General features: G+C 41.9%; 2 protein-coding genes across 12 annotated transcripts in view; one reads left to right on the forward strand and one right to left on the reverse strand.

Annotated features, from left to right (window-relative positions):
• The first annotated feature begins 2,169 nt into the window (after window positions 1–2,169).
• vit (vitrin) lies at window positions 2,170–22,913 on the forward strand. 11 transcript variants are annotated; one of them, XM_039783362.1, is made up of 23 exons: window positions 2,171–2,440; window positions 7,612–7,702; window positions 7,924–7,989; window positions 8,652–8,808; window positions 8,900–9,033; window positions 9,114–9,191; window positions 9,861–10,037; window positions 10,694–10,738; window positions 11,167–11,205; window positions 11,297–11,347; window positions 11,664–11,726; window positions 12,358–12,420; window positions 14,594–14,668; window positions 15,385–15,486; window positions 16,217–16,279; window positions 16,857–16,919; window positions 17,162–17,209; window positions 17,810–17,875; window positions 18,473–18,620; window positions 18,709–18,812; window positions 19,678–19,904; window positions 20,346–20,859; window positions 21,354–22,913. In XM_039783362.1, the coding sequence occupies exons 2-23, from the start codon at window positions 7,669–7,671 to the stop codon at window positions 21,530–21,532; spliced, it is 2,496 nt and encodes an 831-aa protein (XP_039639296.1). In that variant the 5' UTR covers window positions 2,171–2,440; window positions 7,612–7,668; the 3' UTR covers window positions 21,533–22,913. The 11 variants fall into 11 exon arrangements, with proteins under 11 accessions (XP_039639301.1, XP_039639300.1, XP_039639296.1 ...); XM_039783365.1 differs by having other exon boundaries at window positions 15,421–15,486; window positions 21,354–21,532; XM_039783363.1 differs by lacking the exon at window positions 2,171–2,440 and adding an exon at window positions 2,709–2,745 and having other exon boundaries at window positions 21,354–21,532.
• Window positions 22,914–23,195: 282 nt separating this feature from the next.
• The window catches only part of strn (striatin, calmodulin binding protein), a 28,384-nt gene continuing 24,979 nt past the window's right edge, over window positions 23,196–26,600 (reverse strand). The window contains exons 16-17 of the mRNA XM_039783374.1: window positions 25,375–25,563; window positions 23,196–24,781 (exon numbers count right to left, since the gene is read on the reverse strand). Of these exons, the coding sequence (XP_039639308.1) occupies window positions 24,612–24,781; window positions 25,375–25,563 (359 nt within the window). The 3' untranslated portion in view covers window positions 23,196–24,611. The remainder of the gene's footprint in view (window positions 24,782–25,374; window positions 25,564–26,600) is intronic.

A 26,600-nucleotide genomic window follows, 5' to 3' on the forward strand; every position in this document is an offset into this window, starting at 1 on the left:
TAAGAGTTTTAATTTCCAGGTCTCACAATGACCATTTTTTTATTAGGGCCTCAGCACCGACAGCGGCGAAAAGGCCGATTTGATCTGATCCACTTCAAATTTGGTCTGTGCCATCTTAAGACCTTAGAGATGAAAAGTTAGTAAAAGAAAAAAATTTCGTCATAGGGCATGGTCGTGGCAGGGCGGCCATTTAGTGCGTTTCGCCAACGAAACAGGAAGTGGGTGTAACGCAAGTGTATATTGCCCAATCAGCTCAAAACCTTTCAGGATTCATAAGAGTCCAACCCTGACGACATCTACAGGCCAATATTGACTCAAAGTAATAGCGCCCCCTAGTGGCAACAGGAAGTAGACCTAAAAGTCAAGGTACTATACTTTAACGAACTCCTCCTAGAGATTTCATCAGATCCACTTCAAATTTGGTGTTTGAGACCTCAACGATGAAAAGTTATTAAAATCAAGACTTTTTGTCAAACAGTGTAGGCGTGGCGGCCATTTTGATTGTTTAGTGATGAACAAGAAAGTTGTTGTAACTCGATTTCACATTTTCCAATCTGGACGAAATTTGTCGTGATTGACAAGAGTCCAGGCCTGAGGACATCTATAGGCCAAAGTTGACTTTTGGTCATAGCGCCCCTGCTGGCAACAGGAAATCAGCCTTAAATGACAAACATCATCCGATTGACATGAAACTTAGAATGTGTGGTCTACATGTGATACTGAGCCGCCCCCTATACTCTAGCCATGCCCATGTACTCAGGCCACGCCCCCTTTCATAACTTGTGAACAGTTTAAAGTAGGCTATTGTGTGAGATATCATTGAACTCAGCAAAGAGTTCCTTTTTAATTGGTGACGGTTTGCCCCTCCCCATATGATTAAGCCACGCCGCCTTTAATAACTAATGACCAGTTTCTTGTACACTATTGTGTGAGGTATTATTGCTATTATTTTCATTGGTCATGGTTTAGCCCGCCCCCTAATCTTATGCCACGCCCCCTTTCACAGCTAATGAACCGTATGACGTAGAGTCTTATGTGAGGTATCGTTGAACTCAGCAGTGAGTTCCCTTTCCATTGGTGACGATTTGCAGTGTCTGAGTGTCGCGCAAATGCACGGTCGCAAGGAGCGGCGTCCGCCAGTAACCCCGTAATTCTGCCTTTGAGGGGACCCATGCCATTAGAGCTACCATACATCCATCATCCCCTGATAAATGCCGGACTAAACTTAACTAAGTACAACCTATAGAAATATGTCATTTTTTACATCTCCATTCACTAAAGCATCATGTCAGGTGATGCAGCATGGCTCTATTTTTAGCAGAAAACTGTAAAACTCCTCCACTGTTCCATGGGTGTGGTGATTTAGGACAACCTTTTTTCAGCTGAAAAGCTTTCAAACTTGGCACTGTTGAAAGAGAAATTATCAACCATGAAACAAAACCTTTCTAGCAACATCAATGGGCAATTATCTACTTGAGCCATGAAGGTTTAATGTTTAATAAAAAGTTCCCAAGGTGGATTCTGCGTTTGTGCAAATACCATAATAACATGCACAATGAGCTCTTTAACAGCAGCCCTTAAGACCTTTAAATCAAAATGGCAATCAGCTTCAGCTTAACCATCCATATAGTGCATAATAACAGCAGCATGTGTGCCAATCTGCATAAACTAACAGGCTCTCCCTGTTAGAGTAGTTGAGGTTGACATATGAATGTGTGTTACGGGGTGGGGGGGTTGTTGTTGAAGTGCACATGTACTGTAGACCACAGCAGCAGACAAAAGCCACAAACCCCAAAGTGACAGTGGATGTGACTTAAAGTGTCTGTTTCTCAAACAGGTGTTGATTGGTTTATTTAGTGGAGGAGGGGTGATTACTCTGGCGAGAGTTGACACACTGCTCTTAGTTGATTTATTTCTCAGTCAGATGATGGGGTGAGTGAGTTGCAGAACACATAGCTGGGGTTTCCTCCCTTACATAACAGAAAATATGCAGCTTAAAGTGCCAATATAAAGCATAACCATTCCCTGGGCATGCTAAAACTATGAATATACTATATGTGTTGGCTGCTTCTGTCCTAAAAAAAAAAACCATGTCAAACAAACAAAAGGATGCTTGCACGCACTGCAATGCTAGTGCCAGTTCTGCATCCTCCCATGATGGCCCCGGGTTACTGATCTACTCCTGCCTGGGTGAAGAGAGCTGGGTGGTTGAAGTGGGACGGGCAAAGAGGGGAAACTCTGGCCCCGTCCCGTCCTCCACTTTTAATGAGCGCTCCGATCATACAGGAGTAAAAGTCCAGGTGGAACAGTTCAGCGCCTGCACACACGCCCGCTGGTCCAAAATTATTTTTCAATGAAAGAGTAAGGATTCGGGGGGGGGGAAGACTGCGCAAGGAATTACTTTTGTTTTAACTCCTGTAGAACTATTTTACCTTCTCAGGTAAGTTTACCTTCACTGCTCTACGGAGATGAGGATTTTGAACAGAGAGCTACAATTCAGCATATGAAGTTTACTGCTGCGTGGCGTGAATACATTTTTAAATGGTGCGTAATTGCGCGTAATTGATTGCGTCCAAGCGAAAAACCTTCGATAATCAGCTCTGTAAGGAGTTTTTAACCAACACTACACGAGATTTTAGAGTTTTTGTTTTTTATTAACTAATGTCTTTTGCAATATATGACTCATGATTCATTTCAGCCGAGCTTGTGAGGTTTGACAGGCGGCCCAAATAAGCATAAATCTGCGTAAGTTCAGTGTTTACTTTGTAAATGTTTGTTAGTCTTTCGCTCTTTTTTTAAGTAAACACCCCCTTGCTTTTTCCTAAAGTGAGGTTTTTATCTGAATAAATTCAGACATTTCATGAACATTCATACTGTAGCCTACAAACTCTCAATACTGATTATAAAACCGATCTGTGGGAAATGATACGTCTTTATTTATATTTCTATCCAGCTAGCCCAAGCCTTTATTTTGAAATGACTCATTTTGCCACTGAAATAATAAGCAAACCCGAGAAGTGAATTTTTCAGCTTTTATTTTTATGTCTTGCACATTATGTTTGACATTTCTCTGTGTATTATTTCTGACATTTCTGTATGGTTTGAATGAGCCTGATTAGCCACAGGTGGTCTCTATATATTATGTCCAGCAGCAGACGACAGGCTCTGGCTTGCACTTAAGATGGTGCCAAGAATGAAAGTAATTCACCCTGTTATGTGCTTGATAAACAAATACTGTCCCAGCAACAGACCAAAAGGCTACAGAAATGACCTTGTAGAGACATGTTGGCTTTCCTGTGTGTCTGATCTCTTCTATGGTTGTTTAGTTGGCTTGTTGCTACAGCACTTGGCACAGCTTCCATGCTTACAGTACTTTTTTGACACCTGTGAATGCTGGGTTTTAACAGTCTCTGGCACTGGGTGTCTGTAAATACTATCTTACTGTAGGCATGCCATCACTTAGGAACACTGTGAAAAGTTCTAGTCAGGTCACAGCACTCAAAAAAAACCTCAGTCCCCATTTGGTGCTTACACTTGTTGCATTTACACTGGCCACCCCAGCCAAGGAATGCGGGTGCTGCTGAAATGGAGGAAGATTAAAAAACATGAAGCTGCATAGCCCTAAAGACCTTCATAACTGATGGAAAAGCTGGAGATAATGACATTTTCAGTGCATTATCATCAGTGCTTATCAACAACTAAGCACCAGTCACAGGTGTGTGGTCTGCCCATGCTTTGAGAACACATTATGTGCTGGTATTTGGAATAGGCACAGGTAGCTACTGTGCATCCTGTTTGCATTATAGCCACTGATAGCCTATCTGGGACACTCCTGCAAGGTGTGATTTTCATCCTGCATTATTATTTGCCTGCAGGAGCTGAAACAGTAGACCAACAGTCTTTGCACAAATCTGCTGGGCCTTGTAATCCCAGTTAAGGTTATTTTGTGCATGTAATCCACATTGTAGTAAGAATGTTATCCGAATTGAATTGCGCTTTAATTCCTCAAACTATGTGACTGCCTGAGCTGCTGGGTTTGAAAGTAACTGAGCCCCCTGCTGCACAGAACCTTTCGTCTTTCATCTTCAGTGGCTTTTTTTGCAAAGTTTGTCATAGTTATTACTGTAACAGTTTGTTTGATTTGTGTCCCCACCCATTTGAAATGAGATGCCGAATATGCGCAACGTGGGGAAAAATAAAGCATTCTGGCAATGCAGAGGCCAGGTAAAGCAGTGCATGCCTTATCTAAAGTTTAGCACAGGTGTATGTAGGATATAAAACACCTACAGTATGCAACCTACCCTGATTGTGATGTATGGTGGTGGAATCTGAATGCCCTCACATACAGTGGCCGTCTCCAAAGCTATCTGAGCATGTGAAAAGTTATCCCAGATCTCGGTCTATGTTTGATTATTTTATCGTGTGTGTGTGTGTGTGTGTGTGTGTGTGTGTGTGTGTGTGTGTGTGTGTGTGTGTGTGTGTGTGCGCGCGCGCGCGCAAGTCTCCCCAGGATTATTATCTAGTGTACAGGAAACTCCCTACAGTGTTTGTCAAAGGATATCATTTGCCCCACGTTTCACTGCTCGGAGAAGGAGGCATTTAGAGGCTCACACTGAGAACACAAATTAAGAGGTCTGAAATTATTGTCATTTTTTTTGCACATTTCATTTTGTCCAACAATGATGTCATGCCTCTTTTAGAGGACTCCCTGAACAAAGGCTTCTTTTGGAGTGTTTGTGCGCTAGAAGTAGCTCAATGTCGGAGAAGTTGGGGTTCACGGTTCAGATTTCCTCGCAGGTGTATTACAGATCAGTTTTGTAATTTTCATTATCCAGTGAAGTGCGCTGACTCACCTCACATATGCTGCAGGTCTGTCTCCTGTACTGTAGATGTACATATCTGTCCAAGCTTGTTCCCAGCCTCCGCTTTCTTCCCCCGCAAGGACAAATTGTAGTCCTGACTGTGCAGCAGTGAGCCATCTGCCTGTCAAAGCACAACACTGTGGAAAAATCATGTCAGTGCTCATGAATGTCAGATAAAAATGTAGAGCTGCATTAGGGAAAGTCCTGTTACTGCCAACTGCAGTTATATTCATTTTACCTTAACATGATGTGTTATGTTTGCAGTGTGTATTGACTCAAAAATGCCATCATTAGATGAGAAATCATGCACTTCAGTACACAACAAGCACCTTATGCACACGTTATGTAGAAGCTGCAATAGAGACCTATGCATGGAAATGTCTGATTGAGGTAACCTTTCATTACACTGCACACTCATGTTTAGGAGCCTGACAGGACTGTGATGCAATCTGATAAAGATCCATCACAGGATGCTATTGTTTAGGAGACATTTGTTGATTCATTCTTAAATTTTAAAGGGATGGTTCAATATTTTGTTGAATGCACCTATTCACGTACTTAGATGCTGTGTCCAAATGTTATAAAATCCAATGGTTGATACAGTTTAGATTTTTTTTTAAATCAGGACACAAACCAAAGTGTAAAAACAACACATTGTGATTTTATTGGGGGTTATTTGCCAGACTATTTCATACAGTGGCATTTCTTGGTTAGGCACAGTGAATTCCTGGGGTCCTGCTGTCACCTTAACATTGCCAAGTAACTTGCAAAGATTGCAGTAAGTTACTGCGCCCGTCCAAGTGATAACCTCCCTTAAAACCACAGCTTGCGGTTTTACACTTCTGTTTTTGTATAAATTAAAACAAACTAAATATAACGTTAATTTGTGAGCTTTAGAGGAGCTGGTAAGCAGATTTCGAGCCAGGCTAGATGTTTTCCAGTCTTTCTAAGCTAGGCTAACCGGTTGCTAGCTCTGGCTTCATAATTAGCGTACAGACAGTGTTTGAAAAAAAAATAGATTTTTGGAAATTGTGAAATGTTTCTGTCACTGCCAATTCTGTGCTTTATGAGTGATTGACTAACTTAATTTGATCAATAAAATATAGGTATTGTATGTATACCTCTGCACTCCAGTTACAATTATCAAGGATAAAAACCAAGCAACAGCCTCTGGTGCTGTCAAATGAAGCCATTGCGGAGTGCCAAAAACTTCAGTTCATTGAGTTGCCACTCCAAAAGGGAGTCAATTCCCATAGACCCCCATGTTAAAATGCTTAACTTAGCTTATATATATATATATATATATATAAATGAGTGACAAGCTTTGAGTGACAAGTGTTCTGCCATCACAGGAGGCGAGCGTAGGCTGTAACCTCAGCTCCATCCACACTCCACCCATTTGCCCATTTTTGGATTAGCCGATGTCATTCACTGCCAAGATGGTGACTACATCCATATTTTATACAGTCTATGATAAAACCCCAATAAAGCCTATGATTTATAACTTACAGTTATTCACACTAACTGGAGCAGTTGGAAGTTAAAGGCCTTGCTCAAAGGCACCTCACTAGTTGTTTTAAGGTAGAGACTCTCCTCACATAAATGTATCCTCCTGGGATCCAATTGGAGATCTTCTAGTCACAGATCGAATAAGACAGGTGTATTTTTACATTGTATTTTCAATAGTACTACTTCATATTGCTAACATGCACAGTCTGAACTGCATCTGACCATGCCTCAGAGGTCGCTGTATCACATGTTCCAACTTGATCAGATTGAACCTGCTGGTGTGTAGTGGCAGTGACAGACGAGATGCCGCCCTGGAGGGAGGTACAGCAGTCCCCTTTTAACAGGGAGGCCTCAGTCATCACCTCCCGGCTAAGGAGCTCCATCCCATCGCCTCGACAGGGAATGGGGTAGCTCTCATATTTAGCTCATTTTCCAGCTAGTGTAAGACTTTCTCTGGCTGTCTGTCTTAGTTCAGACGTTGCTGTTGTAGGGCTACACTATCATTACTACAACAGACCTGCAGTGTCTGGAATGAGGTCTTGGCGACCCACTGCTGTTCTTGTTATCACAGGCTTCCACTTTAATGTATGTCTTCACATGGGTAAATCTTTTGAATCAGAATTACAGGACATAATTAAATGTTTTGTGTACTGTAAACAGACTGTATTTCAAACTGGGATCCAGCTTGTTGTGGTTGTCGGTGTCAAACAAAGAAGCCATCTGATTGAACACATTCCCCCATTCCTTACACATTAAATTGTGTCTGTGTACTCTTTAATTGAGTCTGACTCCACAGATAGAGGGAGGGCTCTTACATACTGTTTTGTCTCAGCCCAGATGTTTGCTGTGGAGCTTCTGATTGGCAAATACTTCCAGCCTTGTGTGAACCAAATAATTGGAACAAGACACATTGAGCTATGCCAAAATACAATCGGTATTTGATCTGACTGATCTTAGAAGTAGGCCAGACAATGTGAGTTACGATGAATGTTTAATTGTCCGCATTTGGCCTTATGGACGCTGGATGAGTCATTCAGCTCTGTGTATAGTTACAGTGCACAGTCTGTCTGCTATTTATCCAAAAATCTCTGGAAAGTGTATCTCAGTGGCACAAGTTTACTCTGTCTTGTTTCTAACTGACACTCAAAAAAGTGTCCAAAATTACTTTCAGTGAGTAAGCAGTCAGGAAGCAGGAAATGAGTTTCAGAGGATACATTCTGCTGCTTCTCTTCTCTCTAAGGTTGGGAGGTTAGACAAGGACATCTGGCTGACCCACTGAAGCAGCACACCACCCATCATGAGCAGAGCATCACTCACTGCCATCTGCCTCGGTGAGCAACCCGTCTGTCTCTCTGCAGGAGTACGCTGGTTTTAAATATATCATCCTCCACAACAGTGTTTCATATTTCCAAAATACTCCTTCAGACTCAGTTTTCTGTACATTCATCAAACAGCAGCATCCTCTGTATAGGTCTTGTGTGTACAGTAAACACACCGATGATTATGTTACTTTGTCTGCTATTATGTGAAACTCCCTCTGTCTCACACACAGTGCTCCTCCTCTCCTGTGCTTGCTGGGCCAGGCCTGACAGATCAAAGAACAAGAAACCAAAGCTAGGTAGACATCATCAACAAGCAAGCCTGTAATCTCTGTTATCCCCAGTGTTATTGTCTCCACTGCAGTCTCTTTTAATTCACTTATTCAAAAAGTCACTTCAAAATGTAAAAACTTCCAATCTTTATTTATAGGCTGGAAACATTACAAGGCTGGAAACAGTTAGCATTGATTTGATACATGCTGAAGTGTAGTCATTGGAATTTGGGCTATAACTAAAAATTGTTGTCATTATCGATTATCGAGTTTTTTTGTTACGATTATTTTCTTGATCAATCAATACATCATTTGGTCCATAAAATGCAAGTAAATGTGAAAAATGCCCACCATGATTTCCAAAGTAATTTCATCAAATTGCTTGTTTTATCCGACCAACTCTCCAAAACTTAGTTATTCAGTAAACTATCCCATAATAAAAAGAAAATCGGAACTTATGCAAATAGTTATTTGCAAAATAACTGAAAGAATCATTTGTTTATCAAAATGGTTGCAGATATTATTTATGTAAACTGACTCATTGATTGACTAATTGTTTAAGCTCTAATTGCACTGCTGTCGAAACAATGGTAATACGTAACTTCAACATCTAAAAAATACATCTTGACCTGTGTAATATTCTGTCTTCAACCATCTTGCTCTACTTCTTCTTCTTCTTCCCTCCACAGTTGTTCCAGCCATAGAGTGTGATATCAGAGCAGGAAAGATCAATCTCCCAGAGTTCATAGTCAAATGTCCCGCACATTGTAAGGAGACAAAGCAGCAAGTCTATGGGACAGGCGTGTTCGCCTCCATATCCAGCATCTGCAACGCAGCCATACACAGGTTAACAGTAGTTGTGATGAATGTGAGACGTTGGCAGTCAAAATAGTCTTTTTATCAGTAATATATCTGATAATACATTCTGTATCCACAGTGGCGTCATCCCCAACACAGGAGGGAAGGTGATAGTGAGGAAGATGGCCGGGCAGAACTTCTACAAAGGCAGTAATGCCAATGGAGTGCGCTCTCTGTCTCTACCTAAGTGGAGGGAGTCGTTCGTTGTCTCAGGTATTAATGATGAAATTAACAATGTTAAACACAGTTCTTTAGAGTTAGACCTCCAACCAGATGGTTTTATTTTGTTTCAGTGGGGAAGCCCAAGAAAGGAGTGATCTACCCATCTACTCTGGACTACGTCCCCTCAAGACCAACCTACGTGAAAACTAGTGAGAGGAGGGTTATTTTTTACACAAGCATCATGCATCTTTTACGTGAATATGAATTTTGGTGCATTAAAATCAGTTTGTCATTGAGTGGATTGACAGATCCCTGGTGTTTCACAATGATAGGACATCTAATTAGGACCCAGTAAGCACTGATTTGGTGATTTGTAATTCAAAAAACTCTCTAGACATGTTGGTTCAAACTGAGAGAAATTTGGTTAAAACATGAAAGGTTTTTAGATGTCTAGACAACATATAATCATTATTTCCACAGCATTTTCATTCACTATATTTTATCTTATAGTTAAGACATTTTCACATTAAAATCTAGCTATTGAAAAGCTGTTGAAACAAAGGTTAATTGAAACGTGGACATCTAAAAACTTTTACTTTCCAAGCAATTTTTGCCCATTTTTTACCCAGACATCTTGACGTCTTTTGGTTTACAAATCACCAGATAAGTGTGTTCTGGGGACAAAGTTACTACAGAGACATCCCCCCCCCACTTGAGTCTGGCATGTTGAACTTCGCTCAGGTTGAATGAGGAGTCAGAGTACTGTAGTCCGGTGAAGAATGTCAAGAATGCTTAAAACACAGCAGTTACTGTAGACGCTCTTCCTCCCCATCTATCTGTCTTATACAAGACCGCCTTAATTTATCATCTCCTTTCAGGTCAAAAGGAGGCCACCACAGCGCTGCCTACGACAACAACACCTGAACCCACCACAACTACAACACCTGAACCCACCACCACCACACTGGCTACCACAACAACCACCACCACTACACCTCCACCACCACCGACTACTACCAAGCCTCGTGCTGCTGTGCATAAAGTCAGGGATGCAGGTGATTTAAACAACCACCCACATCATTTCTGCATCTAAACGTACAAAATGTACAAAAAGCTAATTCTTTCCTCTAAATCAATGGATCCACGTATGTTATGTGCAGGATTGCGTATTTACTTGGATGCAGGATGCTGTTAACGATCCAGTAATACCAATCCACACAGAAGATCCACTGCAGCAAGTGTGTCGCCTAGCGGACGTCTTACTAACATTAGCAGCTTGTAACTAGAAATGCGTGTTTGCCAGAACGAGCTTTCATTTGTGTGAAACTGAGTGATGAAGACGAGTGATTGCAGCTGGTAATTTCAAGGCGCAACTGCAATTATGACAAATTACAGCTGGTCTGTGACGAAGTTAGCACGATGCTGCTCAGCAGCTTGACTGACTTTACCGTACACTTGATCACCAGACCTTTCATCACTCTTATTAAATGAAAACATTATCAGACGGTAATCACTGTGAGTCATCTGCACTATTTTTGGATAGAAATGCAGCAACAGTGCGTAGACAATGCAGCAATATCTTAAGGTATGTGTGTAAATGAGATGGGCTCTCTGCCAGACAACCTCCCACCCGTCTCTTTCTCCTTCATTTTCTGTAACATTATCTCTCTCCTCTCCATACTGGCACCCCATTTGTCTTTCTTTTATCTAGGCAGCAGTCACCCATACCTTGCCTCTGTGGCAGGCGCAAGTTCAAGTAAGTGAAGCAAAGCAAAGGAAAGAGTTTTTTTTTTTTTTTTTTGGTGGCATGAGAGGGTGTTGCTTTAGACTGGGATGTATGCAGGAATACGTGTTTACATCAAGCATGTGGTGTTGGCATTACATCAGTCCTCTGGGAATAGTGTACATCAGGATTAATCAAGTATTCTGTATTAAAGGTATCGGTTGTCCTGCTTTGAAAGCAAGTTTGTCATTATGAATGGCACAACTTGTGTATTTAATAATGGAAATCCTTTCAGTTCACTTGTTTTAAGCCAAAAACTTATAACAGTAAGGCCATGCCCTGGGTTATTGGTTCATACTAAATCCAAAACGTTGTTGTATTTGCTACATTTGCATCTAATTTACATGAAAAAAACATTTTGTCTAAATTTGCCCACACTGTTATTCTCAACACTGGGATAGGACAGTCACAGAATGGTCAAGGAAAGAGTCCCAGCCAAGGTATGTCTATACTCTCACTGATTCTGCAGCTCTTGAAAAGTCCTTTACACCACATATAACAATTTAACTAAACCATGGCATTTCTTCAAAGTACTCAGAGGAAGTGCCTATCCGAATAGATTCCCACAACGTGCCAGTGCAGGTAAACCAAGCTTTAATCTTGTGTCATTTTTGTTTTCTACCTTAACCAGAGATTGCCTCAACATTTGATCTTTGCTCTATCGTTCTTTTGTACTGATATACGTGAACTCTGCATGACCGTATGTGCACAGCTGCTTCAAAAGACTTGGACTAGTTTTCTAACACACGGCCAGACCAGATTGTTCTGGAGAAGCCCAACTTCTGTTCTGTTGTCTTTCAAGGTCAATTTGTAACCCAATGTTTTGTTCCAGATAAAAAAGAGGAGTGTTATTTTCATGTTGTCTCGTTATACGTTTGTCTTTCAATCTTGGTCCCAGGCATGCGCAGACCAGAGGCAGGGGCAACCATCAGGAGACAGCCATCCTCTCCAGTTGGTCCAGGTAAGCCTCATCACTAACACACACACACACACACACACACACACACACACACACACACACACACACACATATATATATATATATATATATATATATATATATATATATATATATATATATATATATATATATTCAGAGTAACAAATAGGTAGACATGGTGGGACTGACAGGGAATGTGGGCCAGGGGCAGCACAGGGGACAGATGTCTTTGTTGGAACAAGAATCCAGGAGACATAGACCTCTGTAAGTCTGACCCTCGTATCCACACCCATAAGCCCTGTGATCTTCACCCCAGGGTCACCACTAACCCCCTCCATCAAGCAGCTCAGCTAACATTCCTTTCACGATAGTCACTGTTCTCTGTCATCAGGCACATCCTCTTATTCATGTTTTCATTTTCCGAGATGAAAAGAGGCAAATAAGGCCGAGTTAAGGCATGTAAATACGCCCAGCATATATCCCTTTGTTTTTGATATCATGCTGCGGAGAAAATGCCTTCAAGTTCACTCAAAGCAAAACAGCTGGGCTGCATTTGTGGATGGAGCCCCCGATCTGAAGCTCACTTCTGTCCCCCTTGTCCCTCCTTTTCCTCTCTTATTTCTATCTGCCTGTTTCTCATTGCAACAAACAGCTTTTAACAGGGTTCAGCCGGCTCCGCCCGAGCGGACTCCAACCATGAGCCAGTCAAACCCCGGTAAGTATCTCCAGACCCTGAAACTGCACTAGCAGACGCAATCACTGACGTAGAGAAGTCGTCAGGTTGGATCAAACAGGGGAACAACTAGGGCCATTAAACCCTGGTTGAAATGTTTTATAAAGCAGCACTAATGTTTACCCTCTGTGGGATACTGTGGTTCAATGCGTGGCCAGTCCTCGACGAGCAGGAATACAATTACATACTTTCACTCAACCCAACGTGAAAAAATGAGCAGTGAGTATGTTGATACGCCTCAGAGATGGGCGACAATGTGATATCATGGTCCTGAATTTCATCTTGTGCCGTATCTCCACTATTCTGAGACAGCAGCAAACTCTCAACTCTCTCTTCTAGATAAGACCACGATGAGAAACACGCTCTGTCAGTACTGTAATAACATCTTATGACAGATCCCATCTGGTCTGGCCTCTTCCCCTCCCTTGTAAATGCTTGCAGAGAGGGAGACAGAGATGAAAGCAGCAGCACCAAGTGGCCCGGTGCCGCTCCCAGAGAGACGTATGACCCGATCCACAGCGCTGCAGGATCTGGGTCCACTCTCCAGCCTGTCAAGAATAGAAAGCTCTCACCATTTAAACCAGGATAGGTTTGGGTTGCTGGAGAATGTGCTTTTGTTTTTGCTTCTGTGGAATGCAAAACCATAGATCCCTAAAATTAGACAGAGTTTTATCCATTTAAATGATGGTTGATTGTATGATATGTCTAAAATGCAGTCTCAGCTGAGCTGTTTTAAGCTAGTGCATCATTTATCTGACTAACGTGTTTCTGCTGAGAGTTTGTAAAGTTTCTGATCAGTGCAGAGAACAGTTATTCAGATGAGTAGCTTGTGGATAATAGAGTGATACTTTATTGAACCCTTAGGGAAATTCTTTAGGCTTGAGGTCAGAGGTCAGAGGTGAGGATCAGCTACACAGCAGCGCCCCTGGAGCCGCCACGGATTCAGTGTCTTTCTCAAGGACACTACAGCAAGGTGGATGCTTGCCGACTTTGGAGTTTATGAGTTGAAGGGTTTTCTCCCCGGACGCTTTGCCACCCTGCTGCCCCAAACAGATGTTGGAAAATTATTGCTCAGCTTTCTGGAAATGTTACGATGCAGTTTAGCCTTGCATTTGCAATGAGATATGCCCACTTGACAACCACAAAGGTTCATGAAAAACCTGTAAAACATGTTACAATTCTGTTCGTTGGTGTTGAAATGCAATCAAATTTGCTTTATGACTTTCAGAGAAATTGCATACATTACCAACGCCCCTGCAAACTTATTGTAGACTGAGCTACAACCCAAGGTGAGGATCAGTATCCCCAATCCTGCTCTGACCTTCTGGCCGCAGTGACCACTGAAGTGGCTATGATCAGGAGAGTTAAACTCAATCCTTTTAAAGCACCTGTTTCATCAGAAAAAATAACAACACTGTCTGCTGTGTAGTGCTGGGCCTTTGACCAGCAGCAGATTAGGCTAATCTCTGCGTCCTACTATCTACACTGTCCCTAGTTTGACACCAACTTTAGAATAATACTCCCACGCTTCACTGGGCCGCTGGCTGGGCTCTCCCAGCCCGTCCCGGTCAACAAAGGCCCTACGCACTAGCTGCCACTGGATGGGAACCAGGCTGTGTGTTTGTGTAAGCTACCCATCTACCTCAGGGAGGGGTTAACTGAAGTGTGTTGTCATGGTTTAGTCAGTGAAGACAAATACAATGCACTGTTATGGTTTTGCTCAGCTATTTGGGCTTATAGTGGTCAATCACATTTCAATTTACCTCGAGCCATACAAGAGTCTGGCCAATTAAACTTGTCTGATGTTTTTGCCACGTTACAAGTCAAAAACTTTGAGTCTTTGCGAACAAATTGTGATCCAAGAGCAGCAGGTAGAAAACAGAAAAAATGAGAAACACATTTTCTCAGAGAGTTGGGCTTCCTCTGTGTCTCTATACTGAAAAAGTTAGGCTGAAATTCACTAAAACAACCCCTACAGTTGCTTAGTCCCTGTCTGTCTGTCTGTCTCTCTGTCTGTCTGACTACTGTATTAGTGTCTAGACTCGAGGCTGAACATCTTGTGCATACCCCACTAATAACGTGGCAGGTTTAGTGGTGGTCACAAGTATGCTCCCCCTTGATGCTTAACCCAGCTTTCTAATCTTCCCCTGCACAGCTTTTCCCAGAAGGGATTGGGCACCTCCCTCCTTTCCTCGTCCTGATTGGTTCCCTGGAGCTCGACGACCAGCAGGTACCAAATACAAAATAGATCATCCTCCTTCAACAATTCATAAGCTTTTTCTAATACAAATGTAAATATTTTGTATATTGCTCAAACTGACTAAGGTAAGACTGGTATGGGTGCAATTATTAAGATAAATCTAAGCTTTTGATTTATTAATCCAATGCCTAATTAAATAGCCTAATGAATATATTAGAATTAGAATTCTCACTTGTAGTCAGAAACAATTTTGTAAGTTTGTCTCATCTCGCAGCCTAATCTATGGTGATCAATGCAATTGAACCGTAGAGGAGCTACTTTGAAAGTCAGTTTTGCAATGAAGCATGTCATGTTGCAAATAAATGACTGAATAAGACAAGTTATGGTCCCAAACACACGTTGCATCATACCATTAGAATAAGGTGTCTTTGATTGTATTAACCTCTACTTTAATGTCTGTCAAAACAAGATAAGATAAAAGAGTCTACAGCTGTACTTTAACCCAGTGGTGCTTCCAGCTAAATGCTAACGACAGCACGCTAACATTTCTTTTACAACGTGGATGTATTAAGAGCAATTCCTCTTCCTGTAATACATTCATCTCTACATTCATGCAGGTAGAATGTTTACCATGTTCATCATCTTTTTCAGTTTCCTATGCTAACATTTGCTAATTAGCACTGAATACAAAGTGCAGCAGAGGCTGATGGGTGTGTCATTAAGCACCCTTAATGTAACCCTTGTAGTTGCTGATGCCTCCACCTTCTCTGCTGTACATTCAGACGTTAGTTATGCAGCTCCAGACTCAGGATACACATGGAGTGAGACGGACACACCTGAGATTACGGGTAAGTCAGTCAGGCAGCACAACATGACAGTTTGGTGTGCACTGCCCCCCTTCATAGCGACCGGTTACTACACCTTGTATCCACTGATGTTGCATGTGCAAACATGGCATGCTTATGTGTGACTGATACAGTGAGGTATCTGCTGAACATGTATGTTTTTAATTGGCTCCATCTGTAAGTACATGCAAATTGTCTCTCAGGACAAGGGCGTAGGTTTTGTTTCAGCATTGGGGGGCGGGGGGGGCACATTATGTCTGGGGGTCCTACCCCATGAAATGTTGTGCGTCACAAACTATTTCCTCCATTCTGGCGGATTTTTGTGCCTTTTTCTGCATCAAAACTTTCTGCATATTCAAAACCTCATCACATGTTTCTGGATATTTTTTTAGGAATCATGTACATTTCAACAACAAATCTGTTAGAGAACGAGACCCCCCCCCAAAACAAATAAAAGATAATCTACGCCTATGTCTCAGGACATCGTCTTTACATGCCATCTGCCTGCCATATGAGAGAAAGTGTGGAAGAGAAGAGCATAGGGCAGGTTTATAGTGTTTGCATGTGAGAGAGAGAGACACTGTGAGTGATAATTCTGCACAAAGCTGTTGTTTTCACTGGTATGGGATTGGTTGGGGGAAATATGTGACCAATCACAACCATGGAAATGTGTGCTTTTCCCTCTGAAATTCATTGTGGGAATACTAACAGGTTTCACAACATCCTCCTCTAGCACGGGATCCTAGGCCTGATATCTCAGAGTATGAGCGCTGGTTTTATAACTTTGGACCGTACCGTAAGTGTTTTTCTATTCTATTTACTGGGAACTAACAGGCCTTGGGGTTCAGGTCTTATATTGTAATGTGTATGGGTTGTGATTCTGCAGATGTAAAACCTGTTTTCTGCACACAGAAAAACACACCCTCACACACAAGATGACTAAGGTTTTTAATTTCTTTTCTAATTTTCATGGCATTGTATGGCATTCCATCATTACCTCCGGAAAAATAAAGTGATATTTCCCAAAATGCTGAACTACATGTAGCACATTTGATTTGTTTTTTTTGTCACAGTCTTAACACTAGAAAATACAAACCACTTACAATATGGCCCATTGACAAGACACAAAAGAGCATGCAAAAAACCTTTACCTCCAGATTATAGGCCATGGTTCCATCTGTTTGATGGCACGGCCGAGCCTGGTTTGGAAAACTGAGTGGCCAAGCCATTTCCAGAGTGCACCACAACAATACCACCACACATCCGACCAAATGACATGGAGCGGCTGGGAGCAAGCTTTAACACCATGGTGCGTTTACATTTGTTTCATGTGTGTCACAGTCTGTCGTCACTGAAAATGTCTTTACTTTTAGTGCCTCGCTCCACTGACTCAGATGGCAACCGTAAAGTGCCATTGGATACAACCCATACTAGAGGTAAGCAGTCGTTACCATGGCTACAAACAGATTGGGCACATCATATAGCATCTATAAAGCAATCCAACTTTTTCATCGTCATTTGCTCTGCTATTCAGTAAGTTGTGAGCTTTCCCTAACTGCTGCTGCTTTCTTATTATGAGTAGAGCTTACAAAAAAAGATATTAACCTTTTGAGTGTTGTTAGTGCTTTTTGTGGTAGAAATGTGCTAATGCTGAGCTTGTATGATATCATCTATGCAGTGGAGCCAGTGGATGCCTGGAAGCCAGATGCAAACCTTTATGAATCAGGTGAGATTGCTTGAACTACTGCACTACTACTTTTCTGCCTCCCTAAAAGAGTCCCTTTACCAGTAAGTCATCAGTTCGGACTGTACAAACAAAACCAAGGCTATCCAAGGAAAAGCATCTGGTTTTGTACTCAGCCTGTAATTGAAGGGATTTGGAGTCAAAGTCAAATGGCATGGTTGCTTGAGGATAAAATCTGTTCCTGTTTGGCATCATTTTTGCCACAACAAATACTGGCTAGGATCATGATCTCTGGAAAGTGGACAGCTGCAAATGTGCCATGTTTAATGGATATTTTTACCAAACAAACTTTCAGGTTGATAGACCTTTTGTCTTGCTTTGTAGTGAGAGAGTAGGACATTTAGGAATACATAATTCCAACACATGATTAAATTGCCTTACAGGTTGATAAGGTTATGACTGTCAATTATAATTTTCTTTGCACCATCCTTTTTAAATGCCACGTGATTTTAATGATTATTAAAGGACACAATACGCCCAGTGAAATGCATGAAAAGTCTTAATTATCGTATAAAGCCTTAAAAAGCAGATTTCAGCAGAATTCAAAACTTTGCTTGTTGCTGTTTGTGTCTTGATTTTCAGGCTTCAACGTGAGGGAGCAGGAACCTGTACCCAGAGCACCTGAGCCTGTGTCACAGGGAGACCCAAGTATGTCCCTCATCCCCCTTTAAAGCCACTTATGTTTGATTATTGCATCTCCTAAATTATAAATTATTGCCTACAATTTTGACAATCCTGGTAAAAACTGGGCCAGAGCATTCATTTCAGTGTCCCTGTGTCAAAACCTGTGGCGTGAATTAAAGGTACTGATAACATTTTGTCATGAACAAACAGTCATGTTTACATTCAGTGTTTCTCACCAAAACACATTGTATGTATCTCTGATGCTTAAAGTGTTTTTTTTCCCCCTCATAATACATTTTCACACATTTTTTGAAATTTGCTACCAGTGGTCAAAAACTCCACAGGGTGGGTGCTTGGGTAGCTCACCTGGTAGAGCGCGCACCCATACGCAGTGGCAGCGGGTTCGGTTCTGACCTGCGGCCCTTTGCTGCACGTCATTCCCCATCTTGTCTTTCATGTCTTCAGCTGTCCTATCCAATAAAGGCCTAAAATGCCACAAAAAAATCTTTTAAAATGCCCTTTAAGTCTGTCACATTGACTTTTCTGCTACTAATGCTGCAGGGCGTCAAAGTCGAACATTTTCAATTTGCTGTAACCCTGTGGTGTGTCCTGTTTTTGCAGATTGTAAGGTGGACCTGGCCTTCCTGATGGATGGGAGCTGGAGCATTGGGAAGAGGCGCTTTAAGATCCAGAAAGACTTCCTGTCTGAGGTGGCTCAGACCATCAACGTGGGTGTGGCTGGACCCATGATGGGTCTCATCCAATACGGGTAACCTCACAATTCCTGTTGTGTCACTCACTATGTACCATTTTTAGATAAGAAAACATAATGTGATCGCTTGTTGTTTTGTCTGAAGGGATGACCCTGTGACAGAGATCAGTCTGAAGTCTTACTCCAGCTCCAGAGAGGTGAAGTCAGCCATAGAAAAGATTGCCCAGAAGGGAGGCCTCTCCAATGTAGGTGAGTGACCTGCTGTGAGCTGCCAGCTACTGTAAATGCCTACACACACAAGTGTGAAAGTGAAAGGGATGCAATTATCGCATGGTTTACTAGCCAGGCACATTTTCACATGCAAGGATAGAATTAAATCTAAATCTGCTGCGAGACACTGTTAGCTAAATTATAGTCCTGCTTCTGAAAGCCGTATTTTTCCCTCTGCTCTGACCAAAAAACGTTTGGTTTTACCAGCCCATGGGGGTCAGCTTTCAGAGGGCAAGTACTGTTTTTCTGCTTTGGTTGGTGCGTCAGCATCATGCATCCCACTGCCACATGTGTCTTTATGACTTGCTAAATTTTGCATTCACGTACAAATAGTGTTGTTTGTGTTCGCCCAGAAGTGCTCTCTAATCATACAACAGCATGAGTGGTTGTAAAAGCCTCTATAGTCCCCAACAGAGGCTCTCCTCTTCAGCCATCGTTCAGACCATCAATAAGACTATGGCAGGGATATGGGATATCACTATTTTTGTGATGATATACAGTTAAAGCAATGCTCAGAGACATGTATATTTGCACACAGGCGTTTTTTTTTTTTAGAAGGTTGCTTCCGCACATACTGGTTAGGAAATAAATACATCTCCCAAAAAAATCTCAGTCCACTGAATGTACATAATGAGCACTTTCAAAGTATATATATTTTTTCAATTGTCCTTTTTTTTCATTTCACACTCTACGGTCTATGTGTATTTTGATTTATTTGTACTTTGTGAACAACAGACTGGTTCTTCTCTCGAATGCATTCCTGCCTTTCAACCACAGACTTGTATAGAAAGTGGATGTAGCATCATTTTAACCGTCTCCCTGCTGCCCCCTGGTGCACTAATAGGAAAGGCCCTCTCCTACATCAACAAGCACTACTTCAGTGATGTCAATGGAAACCGAGGCGGTGCTCCTAACGTGGCCGTGGTTCTGGTGGACGGCTGGCCCACAGACAAGGTGGAGGAGGCGTCTCGGCTCGCTCGGGAGTCTGGCATCAACATATTCTTCGTCACCATCGAGGGCGCTGATGACAACGAGAAACAAAACCTGGTTGAGACCAACTTTGTTGACAAGGTGGGGGTATTGTCACAGAGGTGTGTCAGTTTGAAGTGGGTCCTTCATTAGGGGTGTTGAAATGAATCAATGCATCGATGCGAACCTGGACGATTCTGCATCGATGCAGTGACAGACCATAATCGATTACTGCCTGAGGATTTTACCCGTTCATTTTCCGGTCGCTGCTTTTTTTTGTTTTTGTCTTGCTGAGTTCAGACTCCGTTGCATTCAGGAAATGTCTTTTTTTAAGATCAGATACTAAAAAGGGTAGTTCATACATATCTGACTGCTTGAATTTGCTGTTGAAAACCATGTGTAGCAATATGTAATAAATTTGAGGAGGTGGCGCACCGCGATGCATCGTGATATCGAATCGATTCAAATCGTTGACAGGATAATCGCAATTGAATCGAATCGTGACACCAGTGAAGATTCACACCCCTATCCTTCATCCCACAGGCTGTGTGTCGGACAAACGGCTTCTTCTCCCTGCCCGTGGCCAGCTGGTTTGCTCTGAGGAAGGCCGTGCAGCCCCTGGTGAAGAGAGTGTGTGACACAGACCGCCTGGTGTGCAGCAAAACCTGCCTCAATGCCAACGACATCGCCTTCGTCATCGACGGCTCCAGCAGCGTCGGAACTGGCAACTTCCGCACGGTGCTGCAGTTTGTGGCCAACATCACGCGGGAGTTTGAGATTTCTGACACCGACACACGGGTCGGAGCTGTGCAGTACACCTACGAGCAGAGGCTGGAGTTTGGCTTCGGCCAGTACAACAACAAGGCCGAGCTGTTGAACGCCATCAAACGCATCAACTACTGGAGCGGCGGGACCAGCACTGGTGCTGCCATCACCTACGCCGCAGAGCAGCTTTTCAGCAAATCCAAACCCAACAAACGCAAGATCATGATTGTCATTACAGACGGGCGCTCCTACGATGATGTCAGGGCGCCTGCACTGGCCGTCCATCGCCAAGGTTAGAGATCAAGATTTTAAAGATAATTTTTTGGGGGGCATTTTAGGCCTTTATTTGACAGGACAGCTGAAGACAAGAAAGGGGAGAGAGAAGGGGAATGACATGCAGCAAAGGGCCGCAGGTCGGAGTCGAACCTGCAGCCTGCCGCGTCGAGGAGTAAACCTCTATATATGGGCGCCAACTGAGCTATCTAGGCACCCAACATTTGAGACATTTTAGGCAGATACGGTCAAGTCAAGCAGTGATTATCTCCTAAACATTTTCAAAACTCATTGAATAAAATAAAGAAATGCATAATCCCCTAATCTAAAACTAGATTTTTTTAAAAATTCTTTTTGGAGGAAAAAAGGCCAGAATCAACAATATAATTGTACAAAAAGTAGTTTCCTCCTGTGTGTGTCAGTCCACAGTGAGGTGCCATGCAGTTTGTGTTTGATGTGACAAACACATGTGAGGTCTCTGTGTGTAATCTGCCGTCCCTTCCTGTGATCTAGGTGTGATCGCCTACTCCATCGGCATTGCCTGGGCCGCCCAGGATGAGCTGGAGTACATCGCCACGGACCCAGACAAGGAGCACTCCTTCTTCGTTGATGAGTTCGACAATCTCTACAAATTTGTACCCAAGATCATCCACAACATCTGCCAGGAGTTCAACTCCCAGCCCAGAAACTGAAGACAGGACGGGTGGAGGGGAGGTGTAGAGAGGGACATCTTGATCTTGGGCTGTTTTTAACAGAACGCTGATGGTAAATTTACTCACTCTGTTGCCCAGATGGCCGCGCTGGATTGGCTGCAGCGCCCCATATTTGAACAGGGAGGGGTTTTGAATTTAGGTGAGGATTGTGGGTTTGGAAAAAAACGAAATCTTAAAGTGAATCAGCATTCGGTCCCAAATATGCAGATGGTGCTAACGGTAAAGGGTGTGCATTCAGATCATTCATCTCATGTATACTGTACTGTGGTGCCAGTTGTTCTCTGTTGGTGCCATAAAGAGAACAGAGTATTCCTAATCCTTTAATTATCGTACTAATAAGTCACCCTTTATAAAGTGTTTATAAGTTGTAACAAAGGGTTTTATTAATGCTAATACATAATTTCCTAATCAGTTAGATTCAATAAATCACAACAACATCTGGGTTGTGAAATATCGCCCTACAGTAGATCCTTCTCTGGCAATAAAGCTCATTTAGCTTTTCAGTTCATCTTGCAAACCTCTCCAATGTGCAGTTTTACCTCTGTCCTTCTGGAAAAGATCATCCGGACCAAAATTCATTCATTATCAACTTTTCAGAGTTTACTAACTGCACATTTGATGGATTGAATTTTTAACTACAATCTTGTAAAAGCACACGACATGCTGGAGGAGCAAAAGGGATTTATGGCAACCCTAAAGTTAAAGTACAACTCACAGCACCTTTACAAAGGGTTCCTTATTAGGAAGTGGTGCCAAACATAAAGCTAACTTACTGCGATATGGTGCTTGCAGAGAAATGTAGATTTAAAGCATGCCTAGCACTTCCTCTTATGGCTTAACATACTTCATTAACTTAATAATATGGTGCTTTTTATACAATTCTCTGTAAAGAGGATATACCTTCTTAGAATTGGTGCATTTTAATCTTCCTCATAGGAGATTTTTGATAGTAGGGACATTGTTAAAGTTCCTCTCAAAGACTATGGTGCTGATATTGCTGTTGGTATGAGTTGTAGTTGAACTGAGGCTTATGTGAAAGGCAAATCAACAACACGGAACAAAGAAGTGGACTTGTGTGTGAAAAGTGAGGAAAGAGGAGCTTGTATATCTTTGTACAGAGTGATGGCAGATCATAAATGTGCTTCCACGCAATTCATCTCTTCACTCGTTTTCTAACAGCGTGGTTGCTTCTGACATTGCAGGCATTTCTCAGTTTTGTTGAAAGAGTATTTATGATGTTCTTCCTGTTATATCCTGTTTGTACATATGCATATTAAAAGCCTTTCGCTAATAATGTTCATAATTGATCAATTTGTTTGCAATTTATAATAAAAGACAAGAAAATGAAGACAACTTAAAAGTGGCTGTTTTCTCCTGAATCTTTGTTGATCCAATTTGTGTCAAAAGCGCACCCCCTCTCGGAGTCTTAACTCAATCAAATCTGAACATGAAGACATTATACTGTACGCATATTTTTAGATTCAGTGACTTACACTTTTCATGGACATATTATCTCTCATGTCCATTAGCAAATGATTGTCCATAAATCCACTTAGAAATCAGAGGAAAAAAGTCACTCCTTATAACTCTAGAACTTGCCTGAGAATCATGTTTTTGTCAAATGACCAACATCAGCGACCAGTTAACATTTTACAGCAGTTTTTATTTTTAACATACTTTCATATACAAACCAGTGACTGAGAAAATGGCTCATTTGAAGCTGTACTCTACATGTACAACATCTTGATTGATTTGTGTGTTTTTTTTTTTTATTTATAGTTTTGTCCTCACAGTTTACAGGAAACTGGAATTTGCAGGAGATTTCTCTTCCCTCAGTGGTGGATGGTGAACTCATTATTTCCAAGTAGTCCCACAGTACTGCACTCAATTCCTGCTAAACACTGGACTACTGTACATATCTGGACATGATACATCACATTGTAGTCAAGCATGTCTGCACAATTGGGGAAAACTACATACAGTACAAGCCATTCAATTCACACAAGAGCAAACTGGCCAAAATCAATTAGTTACTCCTAAAATGGACATCTAGAAGTTTGAATTGTAATTATATAACCAAGATGGTTTACTTTGGACACATATGCTTGTAATCTTACTTCTGAAGTGTACAGTTACTTGAATCTAACAAACAGGCATTATATTTAATGGTCTGCATCACTCCACCAGTTTTGCCTTGAAATGCACAAAATTGATTCCCCAACCACACTTATCAAAAAGGAGCACTCAAACTCACGCTGCACAGTAAATTTTAAGACTGAATATATATATTTTGTTTATTATAGCATTTTTAATTTTACATCCAATGTTAAAAATCGACAACATTGTGACAGCCAGCTCCATTTCTCCGCCATCCCCTCCCTCCCAGTTTCCCATAACAAGCTTGTTAAAATAACATTTTTAAGACCTTTTTAAAGCAAAGGCACATTTTTCAATACGTGTTTTTAAAAAGGAAAATAAAGGCAGGCCAGCAAGTAGAGTCAGTCTGGGAAGCAGAGAAGAAGAAGTGAGAGGCTTCCTAGGACAGCTCCAGCGAGCCTTCAGTACTCCACATTTCTGGAACACAACACAAAACCTGACTTAGAGTAAAGGGCCCAGACCTGGTTTGTCTGAGAGGGAAGGTCGAGGGCCAGAGGAATTTGGGATGAGCGTAAAGTCACAGGGGCAGAAGACCTCATTTCTCCACTCCACACTCTTTAACACTTGTCCTGAGCCTCCTAGCGACGGAGGTTAAGTATAAGTCTGTCTGAGAGGGGTGTGCTGTGGCGGGGTACACCCAGGCCTGCCTGGATGGTAGATGGGGGACGAGAGATCAGTTCTCCTCCCGACTGTCCTCCCTGCCGACCCTCTTTATGGAGAGTCCTGGCCTGTTGGAGGCTAGCGGCTACATAGTCTACCAGTCCGACAGGAAACCAGTGGGCTGAGAGAGGTGGGACTGGACCTATGCCTGAAGGTCCTCCTCCTCTTGTGTCTCTATTGGTCCCTGATCATGGGAGGCTGAGTCAGAGAGCCGGGCTGCAGGGAGAGACGCAGCTCCGTGTCATACGAACACTTTGGCGAGAGCATCTGCCCCGGCGCTGGCAATGTAGCACTTAGATGGATGAAACGCCACATCGTGGATCGACTCCTCAAACTTCTTTCTGTGAGCCGTGAACTCCTGAATGCAGGTTTTACTGTCAAGGTTCCACAGACGGATTGAGCAGTCATGACCTACAGAGGACATAACAGGTTATATGTTTAGCAGTAGGGGAACAGCAATTCAAAAATGATTGGGATATCCAAAGGAAGTGCAATAAGCAACTCTGAACATTAACCAGTTTCTCCCAAAACTAAGAAGATAAGACTTGCATTTGTGGCACATATGTGGTGTGTGGGAAAAGCTTATTTACCTAAAAAAAAATGAATGTCATAGAATGGCTTTACTTCAACATGTGTATATATAAATAAAAAAAAATGGTAGTTTGTAGTAACAGTGTTCAGGAGAATAATGCACAAGTGAATCTAAAAGTGGCTTTGGAACATTAAGTTGAGGACATCAGCCTTCATTTTGGCTATGGATGAGTGTAGTTATTGCTTACAGATCAGACTGTACCAGTGCATGTCATAAAATGACTATAATTATCAGTGACTTTGTCCTTACACAGCAATTGTTGAGCAGAGACTTTTACATATCCACCTACACATTACACTCAGTCACTGCTGGGTTGGGTGTGAGGCAGCCAATCTATTAATGAACTAATGTACGAAGGGAAAACAGTTATGTTAGCTAAAGCAAAAGGTGACACTGCTTAAGAGGTACTTACTGCCTGACATGAGATAAAGTCCATTAGGGTCTACAGCTAAGCTTGTGACAGCATCCAGGTGAGCCACCATGGAGTGAATCAGCTTCCCGCTGTTGTTGTCGAAGAACTTAATGTGTCTGTCCTCCTGCGCAGTGATGGTGATGGGAAGAGTCGGGTGGCTGAGGACCTTATTGATCTGACAGGAAGTGCCTGGTTAAAAACAGACAAGCGCATCAGACACCACGCAGGAGCAGGAGTGATCAACATTCCATCTGGGTGAAATCTTTAGCAACTAAAAATCTGATCTGTGGAGATATTGTGCTGTATGTGTGGATGTTAGGCATGTTAACTTTAGCTTAACGCCAACTTAAATGTAACTTTTTTTAAAGCAGTGTGGTAAGACCTCGAGTCAGTCTGTACATGATGCAGACATGAGTACTTGCTGGTAAACAACTTAGTAACACTAGAAAAATATACGTAACATTGTTATTATATGCACAGTTAAGTCTAATGACTATCAGTGACATAACTGGCAGTGAACTTGAAATTTGTAAATCAAACCAAATAAAGTAATGAACAGAAAACATCATACCTGCAAACTCAATATAAAAACCTCTTCGGATCTACACGATTCACGTGGATGACATTTTCCCATTCAAAATGGCGATTTCTGCCGAAAAGTGACTAGTTTGCAGGTATGAAACAATGTGTGCTAATGATTTCCTTTCCTACAGCTGCCACTAGATGTTCCTTAAGTCTATATTTTTGGACTCTACATCAACATTATGATTGAATTCAACAAGTGTTAGTTATACAGTTATTTAGTGCGTTTTATTATTCTTAACTAAACAGGGGGAAGCAGCGTTCAGTTATTATGCTCCACATATCTGGAACAAACTCCCAGAAAACTGCAGGTCCGCTTCAACTCTCAGTTCTTTTAAATCAAGGCTGAAGACCTATCTTTTTGATCTTGCCTTTCTTTAAATAACCTATTTTATCTGCTTTTAAAAGTTTAACTGTTTTAATGTTTTACCTAACAGTACCTTAAATTCTTATACTGCACTGTAAATTTTATTCTTGACTTTGAATGTTTTTAAATTGTTTTTAATTGTTTTCTGAATGCTCTTTCATGTTTTATGTAAAGCACTTTGAATTGCCCTGTTGCTGAAATGTGCTATATAAATAAAGCTGCCTTGCCTTGCCTTATCATTCTTGAAATCAATGGAGAATTTTACTGATCGGAGGTC

This window comes from Perca fluviatilis, chromosome 19, assembly GCF_010015445.1.
Source record: "Perca fluviatilis chromosome 19, GENO_Pfluv_1.0, whole genome shotgun sequence".
Classification (NCBI taxonomy): domain Eukaryota; kingdom Metazoa; phylum Chordata; class Actinopteri; order Perciformes; family Percidae; genus Perca; species Perca fluviatilis.